Source organism: Nilaparvata lugens, chromosome 3 (assembly GCF_014356525.2).
Source record: "Nilaparvata lugens isolate BPH chromosome 3, ASM1435652v1, whole genome shotgun sequence".
NCBI classification, from domain to species: domain Eukaryota; kingdom Metazoa; phylum Arthropoda; class Insecta; order Hemiptera; family Delphacidae; genus Nilaparvata; species Nilaparvata lugens.
In genome coordinates, this window is record NC_052506.1 from 60,162,775 (window position 1) to 60,174,477 (window position 11,703).

The following is an 11,703-nucleotide window of genomic DNA, read 5'->3' on the forward strand; positions in this document are numbered from 1 at the left end:
TTTAATCAAAATCCCTCTGGGCGTGATTTAGTGCTCTTCAACCTGAGACCAGAGAGCGCACAAAATTAAGGCCAATGGTCCAGGCAATGAATGCTCAAAAAAGGGTAAAGAGGGAAATGCTTGGAAGACAATGTTTGGAACTCAAAAGACACCACAGTTCTGTTGAGGGTAGTAAGGACTTGAACATATCAAAAGTCCCCACCTTCACCCACCTGTGCTAAGGGGTGGTTTAAAGGTACCACTTTTTGGTTTCTCACATAAAACTCAAAACCTATGAATCTTGAGGATTTGACTGACATAGAACAAATTAAAGCTTACATAATTTCCTAAAATATTCATCTTACAACTTTTTTTATGTCTCCTCTAGTTCTAAAGATATCCGCTCTTGAAAGTGTGACATTTTTGAAAAAAAAACACGTTAGCCACCATTTTTTTTTTGCTCTTATAACTTTTTAAAAATCGATGGGAAAATCCATATTGATTATGAGCTTATAGAGCCATTACATTCTCTTCAATTTGATGTATAATTTCACACTTTTACGAATTTCCCAACACCTTTTGCAGTAGCTTTAGTGTTGAGTGTGAAATCTCCATTTTTGCAAGAATTGACTAATTGACAAAGGAATTTGGAGGGAATGTTTTAATCAAAATTTTTGTCTTTGCAGCTTTGTTGAGACTAGTTAGGAGGAGAACATATCAAAAGTTCCCATTCCTAACTCATGTGCTATTGTGATGAGGGTGGTTTAAAAGTTGCATTTTTCAGCATTTTGATTCCACGCTCATATCTTGAGAACAATGCGTTCAACCGACATAGCTAACTATTCAAATATTAAGCTTGATAAATTTTCTTCATTTTTTGTTCAGTGGAAGTTTGTGATATTCCCAACAGTTCCCGAGATATTCGCTCTTGAAGGTGTGTAATTGCTAAAATAACAGGTTTTTATCCAATGTTTTGCTCTTTCAGGGCTTATAAATCTCCAACAATGCATCATAAAAATAATTACTCATCGCAGGTTTTAGAGCATTAAATTCCCTTTGAAATGATGTATTATTTCACTATTCCAAGTTTTCCTTTTATTGTTATAGCAGCTTCAATGTAGGAGGTCAAATCTTCATTGCTGCAACAAGTGTCAACTCAGCGGTTCCACACCGTCAACAGATTGATTGATTGATTGATTGATTTTTATTGAGTGCTAGGTCTAGTAAGACCCATTGCACATTACAACAAAACATAACATCACAAAAATAATAGAATGTAAAAACTAAAGATAAATATTCTAAGAACTTAGAATTAAATAGGTATTGAGATTACAATAAAATATTAATTATAATTAATACTAATTATAATGAAATGAAGAATATTAAACTACAATAAAAAACTAGAAAATAATTACTGCAGCATTAACAACAAGCAATAACTCAATCAATACCAGCAATGAAAATTAAAACAGAAAAACAAAGTAAATACATTTTCAGCAAATTAGTAGATAGAAAAGAGAATAAAACTTGCATTGATATTTCCTTGAAAAAAAAAAATTGAACTGTTATTAAACAGTGGAGAAAAAAAAATGTATCTATATAATTATAGGCTATACTATCAAACCAAAAATAATCAAAGTAATACATGTTATAATGAAGTGTGTTAAATAATATAAACTATTTATAAATGGATGTAGAAGACAAATTTTTAATATTCATATGGTATGGATCAATGTAAAACAGATAATCGTTAAAGGACTAGTCACTCATCAATCATAAGCAAATGAGCGTGCAATCTTTTCTTAAACAGGGAGAGAGACGTGGAAAACACAATGTGAGTTGGAAGGGCGTTCCACTCTCTGCTTGCTGTTGTGATGAAAGACGAATTGAATATGGATGTACGGTGATGAGGAATTTGAAGAGTGAACTGATGTGACCTGGTTTGACGAGCAGTATGAACGGATGATAACAAAGTGAATGAGTTACGCAGATAGCATGGTCCTTCATTTTTCACAATTATTTTATATACCAGAATCAGGAGGAAATATTTCCTTCGATTCTTGAGTTTTAGCCATTCCAGTTGCATAAAGTAAGGCGTTATATGCTCATCCCGCCTGGCATCGTAGATGTATCTTATTGCATAATTGAGGGATCTCTGCATCCTACCATTCAATTCATCTGTCAGGTCAACGTATACGGTTGAGCAATAATCAAGAAAGGGTATTATTAATGATCTGACCAATATGATACGTGTGCTTTGAGGCAGGAAATGTTTCAGACGTTTGAGCTGGTGCATGCCTGCAAACACTCTGTTACATACATGAGTGGTCTGCTCCTTCCAGCTAAGACTCTGGTCTAGATACAGTCCAAGAGTTCGCACACTCTTCAGGTAGGGAACAACATTTCCTGCAACAGTGATAGCCGGGAGTCTTTCCTGATCAAATCTGCTCAGAAGAGTTGGGAAGCCAAGAATGATGCTTTTCGTCTTTTGTGCATTGAGGATCAGCTGATGGGCATCAGTCCACTGCAGGAGTGACTCAATATTCTGGTTCATGGACTGAACTGCTTCTGAAATTCTTTCTTTTGAACAGTGAGCGTAGATCATAAGATCATCAGCAAATAGGTGATAAGAACAGTTTGAGAAAACAGAGGAAACATTATTGATGAAAACAGAGAAGAGAAGGGGTCCCAACACAGAGCCCTGAGGAACACCTCTCAAAACTGGTCTCCAATTAGAGGAATCACCACCGCTACCAAATACTGCCTGAAATCTGTTGGACAAATATGAGGAGAACCATGCTACTGCAGAATCGGAGAAGTGGCAATGATACTTCAGCTTATGAATTAGCAAGGCATGAGAAACATTATCAAATGCCTTGCTCAAGTCGAACTGAATAAGTAACGTGAGTAATCTTTTATCCATAGCTGCACGTATGTCATCTGTTATGCGCAAGAGAGCAGTACATGTGCTATGATTTGGGCGGAAGCCAGACTGGAAATTCGAAAAGAAGTCAAAACTTGAAAGATATTGACTTACCTGAGCATGCACAATTCTCTCCAGTGCCTTAGATATGGAACACAGAATATGGATGGGCCTGCAGTCTGCAGGAACGGTTGGATTAGTCGATTTAGGAATGGGTTTCACCATGGAGCATTTCCAGAGATCAGGAAATTTTCCTGTCTGAAGAGAGACATTGAATATGTGAGTGATAGAAGGTAAAATAACTGGTAACAATTTTTTATAAAATAAGCTTGGGATATTGTCAATTCCTTTAGAGTTTTTTGAGCAAGAACATATTATCTTTGACACCATAGATGGAGTAACATGTGAGAAATAGAATTTCTCTGCCGGCAAGTTATGATTGAACTGCATGATAAGATGGTCTGAAGCCAGTGGTGCGTTGGATGCATCTGGCTGATTTGAACTGAGAGTGAAGAAATCGTTCAGTTCATTAAGAGGTATATTGATTCTAGTATTAGATCTGGCTTTATGCGCTCCTAGTCTTCTGACATTATCCCACAGAGTAGATGTTGAATTATTTTGATTAAACTGCCTGTGATAGAAGCGAAGTTTTGCATTGCGACTCATAGATTTCACACGATTTCTCCAAGTTTTAAAGACCTCAAAGTCTATCTGGCTGCTGGTCCTTTTAAATACTCTTCTGGCTTTATCACGCTCACGTCTGGCAATCAGTATCTCTTCATTCATCCAGGGCACTGGTTTCCGCTTAGGATGCGCAGTACGCACAGGGGCATGCCTATCAAAAATGCTGTGAATCATATTATTGAATACTGCAACCTTATCATTGATGTCATCAATGAAACCTATAGTGTGCCATGGCATGTTGATAGCATCCTCAAGACATCTATCATCATTGAAATGTTTGAAGTCTCTATATAAATAGCTCACTGCAGACAACTCATCACATTTCAAGTTGTAGACTAAATAAATCATATCATGCATGGAGAAGCAAGGCATAGGTATCTGTCCAAAAGAAGAAACATAATCTTTATCACTCACCACCGCTAGATCTAGTAAAGTATGTGAATTGGGTAAGTGGTAAGTCGGGTCAACATTATTTACAATGTGGAAGTTGATAGAATCAAAGAGTGTCACGAGTTGCCTCCTTTCGAAGCTATCTCTCAATAGATTAGAGTTGAAATCACCAAGTAAGACAATATGTTGATAGCTATGCATTATCTGCAACAGAGAGTGCTCAAGGAGTGACAGTCGACCTGCTTTGGGTGGCCGGTATACAATCCCTACAAGAATTTTGTCTTCACAAGCTGTGATCTCTATGAAGATAAACTCCGGAGAGTTGGAGTAGGGTTGAGGAGAAGATAACACATGTTTGGGTGACAAAGAGGAGCGAACATAAACGGCAACCCCACCTCTGTCCCTCCCGACTCTATCATTACGAAAAACGCAATACTCCGGAATGCTGAAAGAACAGGAATCCAGTGATGGTTTAAGCCAGGATTCACTAACACCTATTATATCAAAATTCAAAATAGTGGAAAATGTCTCGCTGAAATCATCGAAATGACCAGGTAAAGATTCAGCATTGATATGACAGAACCTGAGAGAAGACGAGTGACCATCCAGCAGTCGTGCTAACTCAGATACGCTCACATCCATTAGTATGAAATGTAATGTACTAGTAATGTATTAATATATTATTATAGGAAGATATATGAAATCACAGTGTACCCTGACAATGGTCTTAAGTAATCTTAAACAGAGCAAATTTATTAAAAATTACAGAATGCGTGAAATCAATCAAGTAAAGATCAATATTTATTTCAAATAGTTGGGAAGGTAAATTAAAAATTTAAACGATAATCTCAATTTAATCGTAGGCGACGTCGTAATTGAGCCCCCTTTGATGTGAGATAACTACTGAACAACAGTGGGCTTAAGTAATCTTAAACAGAGCAAATTTATTAAATATTACAGAATGCGTGAAATCAATCAAGTAATCCAATAAAAAAATATTCTTATAAAATAAAATAATCGTATAAAATATTAATCTCAATAAAATATTAAGAATAAATCATTTCCATGATGAACTCACCAAGTAATCATGAAAAAAAAAATTCTATAATGACCAATCATAATAATCATCATAATGATCAAACTACAATCATTCTTCTAATTGAGATCATAATTCAATTAATATTGAGATTACAAGGATACATGTTCACAGAGAAGCGGAAAAATAAAAATTAACATTGCAATAATCATATTCAAAAGTACTGTCCGAGTTAGATTAAAGAACAGTGAAATCAAGTTCATAAGTATGGAAAATATATGGCTTCTATTAATTACTCGTCGAAAATTAGCTTCATGGAAATAAATAAATATCGAAAGGAAAATAAACAATAGTGAGAAAAAAAAAATAAATAATAATAATAATAATAATAAGAAGAAAAATCATTTCAATGATAAACTCACCAAGTAATAATTATCAGTGCTTGGTAGGCAATGAAACTACGTACGGTACTTTACATATGACTATCACCGAGCTGATCCGAATTCGCATTATTATTAGGGCCATTAGAGAACTCAGAGAAGACTCTGTTGTTGTCTCTCCAAAAAACACGCCCATCACGACTCCAGACGTTCTTGAAACCCACTCTTCCACACATTTCCCGGAAAAACAAGTGACGCTTACGCGTGAGATCTTCTTGCACTGAGAAACCGGTACCACTCAACTGACGCCTATTCGATATTATAGAACTTCGCTTTTGATAACTGATAAACTTGACGAGAATCTGCCGAGGTCTCGGCTCTTGGTTGTCACGCGGTTGAGCGAGGCGACCGACGCGGTGGCATCTGTCGATGTCAGCCGGCTGGATCGGAACGCCCAGCTTGTCGCTGAGTAGTTGCACCGTGGTCGCTGTCACATCCTCGTCACTCGCCTCAGGAACACCAGTGATGCGGATATTATTTCGCCGGGAATATTGAGCCAAACCGTCCAGTCGCATGTCTGAGCTCTCCTTGAGTTGAGCAAGCTCGGCGCGAAGGGCGTCCATCTCGCCATTAAGATCGACCAGCCTGTTCTCAGCCACCTGCAGACGGCCCCCAAGATCCTCCAAGACTCGAGCGCTGACAGTCTCCGAGAGGCGTGCAGCTAGTCGATCAACGAAGGCGTCGCTCGTCAACAGTTTTTCGAGAGCCGCCGCAAGTTGTTGTTCGGTTGCTAAGGAGACAGCAGAGCAGTCAGCTGTTGAGCAAGACGGAGAGCTATGAGGCCGGGCAGCATTCCCTCTCTGTTGTTGTTGTTGTAGAATCTTTTTCTGTTTAGGCTGCTTTGCTGCCGGCGACTGCGCAACAGAGGTGGCCTTATCGTTTTCGGATTTCAGCCCTGTGTTTGCTCGTGTAACTGCTGGTGATGGAGACATAACGTTTTACGATTTACCGTGTTTGATAATAGAAAAAACAACAAAGTAACTAGATCAATCGATTCACAAAATACTATTACACTAGTAAGCAAAAATTCAATTCGATCCACTTAAGAAAACCCACGAAAAATTGACAAAAACTGGGAGCTCGATTTATAACACGCTAGCCTGACATTTCTCTTATCTTATCTGAGGCGATAAAGATGCGCACTCTTGCTATGTTCACCTACTAACTAGTACAAATCAAGCTGCAAAGTCAAAAATTGTGCCACAGACACAATCAAAAGTCATTGTCAAACGATCAATTGTTGCAGCAATGAAAATTTCACCCCCTACATTGAAGCTGCTATAACAATGAAAGGAAAAGGAATAGTTGTCAACTGGTCTATTGTTGCAAATTTTTACTTTTTTTTTGTAGTTGAGAAGTTGATATTGTGGTAATTATTCTTAATTTAAAATATGTGGTTTTTGACAATTTCTTAGTATTTTTATTTAATATTTTTGCAAAAATGGAGATTTCACCCCACACAGCACAAGAAGATCCTGGGGATGACCATGTGACATCTCAAGGGGATATTGAGGATATCCCCTGATAATCTTACAAAGACCCAAAATGCTCCCTAGAATATCCCGTGGACATACTTATGTCCGCCCAAATCCCGATCCCTGGGATATCCCAGGGATATCTTAGGATATACTTGACATCTTCTTGGGATTTAATGAAAAGACCTCAAAAGGAACTCCCTAGGATATCCCACATGGTCCCAATGGGATATTGAGGACATCCCCTGGAAATCCCTCAAAGTCCCAAAAATTCCCAAGGATATCCTGTGGACATACTTATGTCCGCCCAAATCCCGATCCCTGGGATATCCCACAGGGAGATCTGACAACAAATTCACCTCAATAATTATTTTATCCCTTGAAATATATCATGGAAAATTATGGAATGATTAATTTCAGTCCCACCAAAGGTATTAAAATAGAAATACCAATAACATTTTGTCGACATTTATTTATTCATTACCAATAAATTAAGAAAATTAAATTCATTAACTAATACAATAACTAACTAACAACAAAAATATTTAATTGTACATGATTTATAAATTCTTGAAGCTTCAATTGTTAGAAAACAATTAAATAATGTTGTCACTTAGTTTTTATCAGGAATTGATACTCCATTTTCATTTTCATCCAATAGTCCATAGTTTTTTTTCTGAAACAAATACAGTGACTCTTAGTTGATTGAATGAAAAATCATGTATAAAAGAAATGGTGTAATAAACCGCTAGAATTCTGAAAAAGAGAGTTCAATAAATTTTAATCAGGTGATCAGTTGAGCATCCCTATAGAATATTTTCATTCCTAGCTCACATTAGTGTGAAATAAGAGCGGCTACACACTAACGGAAATGGGACTGCTTTCGGCCGCTTATAATCAGATGATATTTATTACTAGTAGTTCTGTAAACAGTGGACCTCGCGCAGTTAAAACCACGGCCTCCATCAGAGTGAATTATGTCCTGTCCTGACGTGTCGGCAAGATATCGATGTGTATACAACTAATGGCTGTTTCAAATGTTGTATCGACAGTAATTATTAATATTGATTATAAATTATTATCATTGGAATGCTAATAGTTTGTTGTAAACAACTATGCTATCATTGAAAGCTTACAGAGTTGAAAGCAGAGAAAAGTCGGGAGAAAATGAAAAGCTACTTTGAGTTATCAATATTGCATGCCTCATCGCTTGCAATTAATAGTCCACACGACAGTTGATATTTTATCAAATTAAATTTGGGATATTAATTGCATGCGTCATTTCATGCAATTAATAATCCTCTCGACAGCTGATTTATGATGAATAGTCTGGTTATTACGGTAATATTGGCGTTCGAAAGAGATTCCTTTTCCTTTTGCATTATCCTTAAAATGAAAATTTCAAAAAACCTTGTATATTCGTCGACGCGCAATTTAAAGAGGAGCATACCTGTTAAATTCATGAAAATCTATTGCCGCGTTTTGCCGTAAATGCGGAAAATAAAATTAAACGTATTAATATAAAGAGAACTGTCGACTTGAATCTTAGACCTCACTTCGCTTGTCGATAATCTTGTCTCTCGTGCTCACTCCCAAATCGCTGCCGTTTGTTGCCTCCGCTCATGTGTAATTGCTCCAAGCCTAAGAGCTGTATTAGCCCTTGATTGCTTGCAATGGATTGCACTGTAATATATGAGAGATACCAGCCGTGAGCGATTGAGCGTCATTCTTGATGAAGTTGAAAGTTGTCCATGCAGTTGACGGCCCCAACAACTGCACGAACTTTTTCACTTCCTCAACAATCATGCTCAATTGCTCACAGCTAGTATCTCCCATATACCACTATCCCTTGCTTGAGTATTATCCAGTGCAAACGGGTGGTTCTTGTAACGTACAAGAAGAAAACAGGAATTTTTATGCTTAAGTAACTTGATTGACATATATTTTCTCTTTGCAAAATTACAAGTATTTAGGAATATAAGCCAAACGTTGTAGTTCAAGTGTGAATTGAAATTAAGATGTGAAGTGTAATTTCAAGTGCTACTAAAACAAATTGAAATGAAAAAACAAGGATGTATGTTTAATTTCAAGTTCTAAACTTACGTGGCATCTCTCTGCAGCCTTTCCTTGGCTTTTGACAGTAATTTCTTTACCAGAACTTCTATGTTCACGTCCGTGGAATCATTGAAATGACAGCATACAATATCTGCAAAATAAAGATAATGAAGGACACTTCAAATTATGATATATAGAATGGATTCACTACCAGTGAGTGGTACGTGAATTACATTCCATATTTTTATAATTTAAATTGAAATTATACAGACCAACTCCATGATATGCTTATGATATTCATGGTAACTAAGATAAAAATACAGGAAAATAAAATATATGCAAAATAAAAATATGCACCATTCTTCTATTATGTATATTTTTCTATCCTGCATATTTAATACATGGAATGGAGTGACCGTATTCAGGTGGATTGGATACTGGCTTTGTAATTCAGAGGGCCAGGTTCGAATCCCAGGCCAGACAACATATGTTTCTCGGGCCACTCCCATGATTTGGATCGACTCATTAAAACGTCGATCCCGGCTGCCTAAAAACAGTCGTTAGGGCATGCCAGAAACCCTGAAGTTGATCAGGTGCAACCAGAAAACTCTGACACCAGACCTGAGTCAGCCAGGCCACTCGATATTATTATTACCAATTCACGAAATAAAGGAAATCATTGGGCGGATTTTCATAAATAGGTGTGCTTACCTTTGATTAGGCCACTTGAGTCAGAGCAGGTTGAGGCTCTTTTGCCCTTAGCTCCAAACCAACTGTACTTTCAGTGATCTCATTGGTTAAGAACCTTGAGCAGATTGTAAACGACATTTTTTAATCCATTTCCTCCAATTTTCTTTAACTCCATCACCTTAAACAGAAAAACAACTTAGACAACCCAATCCTTTATTTATTTACAATATATTACCATATATGGTATATTGCAAACACCAATGTATATACCGGTAGTGATTGGACTATAATGTTTTAAAGGATAAAGAGTTTACGAGTTGGGTTAGGGAGTTTAGTTTTTTCTTCTAAATTGCCTTTTTTATATCATAAAAAATAATAGTTATAATCGTATGTTGGTGCTACATTTTGATGAAAAACATACTTGTGCACTTTTGAAATTGTTATTTACGAATATTATATTTTTCCAACTTGACCCCCCTTCTGAGTAACCCCATAAACCGGGAAAAACTTGAAATATACGGGAAATGTACGGGAATTTTCTGAGCCTGATTCAGTGGACACCCTGTTTAAATAGGTGGGTATCCAATTTGAATTGAAAAAATACTTGTCTGTGGCTTCAAAATGTTGGTTCGCCATTTGGAATCCAACTCCATTTTTCAAATGGGAAGGTGTTCATGTGATACATGACTTCAATTCAGAATTTTAAGATATAATGAATGGCGAAAACTACACATCGATATCTTGAACCATTTCAAAGATATTCACATCTAAAGATACTGAAATCAATTCATTCACAGCCAACACTAAAAATTATAAAACAAGACAAGTCAGAAAATTGTAGTCATACAAGTTGTTTACAATAAGTCATGAATATTCTTATACAACTACTAACAATTTAATATGATGTACTTATTGTATGAATCGATAAAGAATAAATAAAATAACAAACACATAATAGGTTAACAAGTTATGTTTATTATTTACATGGTAATTTTCCTCACAGTCAGTAAATATACGGTACCGTCAATTTAATCATGTCATGTTTTGATTGATAATAATAATGTCTAGCATTGTACAATATTAAAATGAAGATTCACCTGCCAACATCTTCTCAACCGAATAAAAAGCCCTGTCTTTAAATAATTTTGTAATCCTGTACTTGATCGATTTTTAATCTTTATTTCGAGTACTCTCAGGCAGTTTATTGAATAATATTATTCCGGTACCTAAATACATGTATTTTTTGCGTTCTTGAAATTCGTGCCCGCCCGGTATTTATTTCTCACTCTGTATAGTATGTTTTTTTTCATACTAGTTTAGTTTTCAGCATTGCACTCATTGGATGCTAGGTGCTACCAGATTTCACAGAAAGCAAAGTGAATCGGTCGCGCTTTCAAGTAAGGCGGGATGCACACCGGAGAAACGCGTTTCGTGAAAAAAGTTTCAGGAAACGTGAAACGAAAGTTGCTCGCAATCGACTGATAAGATTAAGCAGGGAACGTTTCTTTTGTATGCATGCGCGAGTGAAACGGATTGCATGCAACAAGTTTCATGAAAGAGGGCTTCACGAAATTCGTTTCTCCGGTGTGCATCCCGCCTAACAGTATTGTTTGGACATCATACGTCACTCAAGAGCCGGATTCCGAGCTCGGGATTTAGCTAAGTTCTAGACTTTAAACAGCTGGAAACGGGGCGTAGTTTTTATGATAATCTTTATTTTATCATTTCTATAATTGAAAACGGTTTTCCTTGACGAAATGAAACATTCCTAAATAATTCAGAATAGCAAAAACTTTACTCTATTTTCCCTTTATTTAATTTTTTGTTCAATTTTCTAGTTTTTCGAAATTTAATTTAAACTACGCCCCGTTTCGGAAAGCCAATTATCCGACTCCAGCTGTTTAAAGTCTAGAACTTGGCTAAATCCCGAGCTCGGAAATCGGCCCTTAGATACTAATGCTATCAGCCGGTAGCATTCGCATGACTCATAATTATTCACAAAACTATTGAAAACTGTTTTGCAGATATCAA

General features: G+C 36.5%; 1 protein-coding gene across 1 annotated transcript; it reads right to left on the reverse strand.

Moving 5' to 3' along the window:
- Positions 1–3,100: 3,100 nt before the first annotated feature.
- LOC120350515 lies at positions 3,101–6,572 on the reverse strand. The gene is made up of 2 exons (XM_039424224.1): positions 5,435–6,572; positions 3,101–3,160 (listed from the first exon to the last, which is right to left on the reverse strand). Exon 1 carries the CDS (start codon positions 6,382–6,384, stop codon positions 5,485–5,487), a length of 900 nt encoding a protein of 299 aa, XP_039280158.1. The 5' UTR covers positions 6,385–6,572; the 3' UTR covers positions 3,101–3,160; positions 5,435–5,484.
- Positions 6,573–11,703: the final 5,131 nt, after the last annotated feature.

Coding starts and splice junctions, on each gene's coding strand:
- LOC120350515 (XM_039424224.1), bottom strand. CDS start 6,384: ATGTCTCCATCACCAGCAGTTACACGAGCAAACACAGGGCTGAAATCC.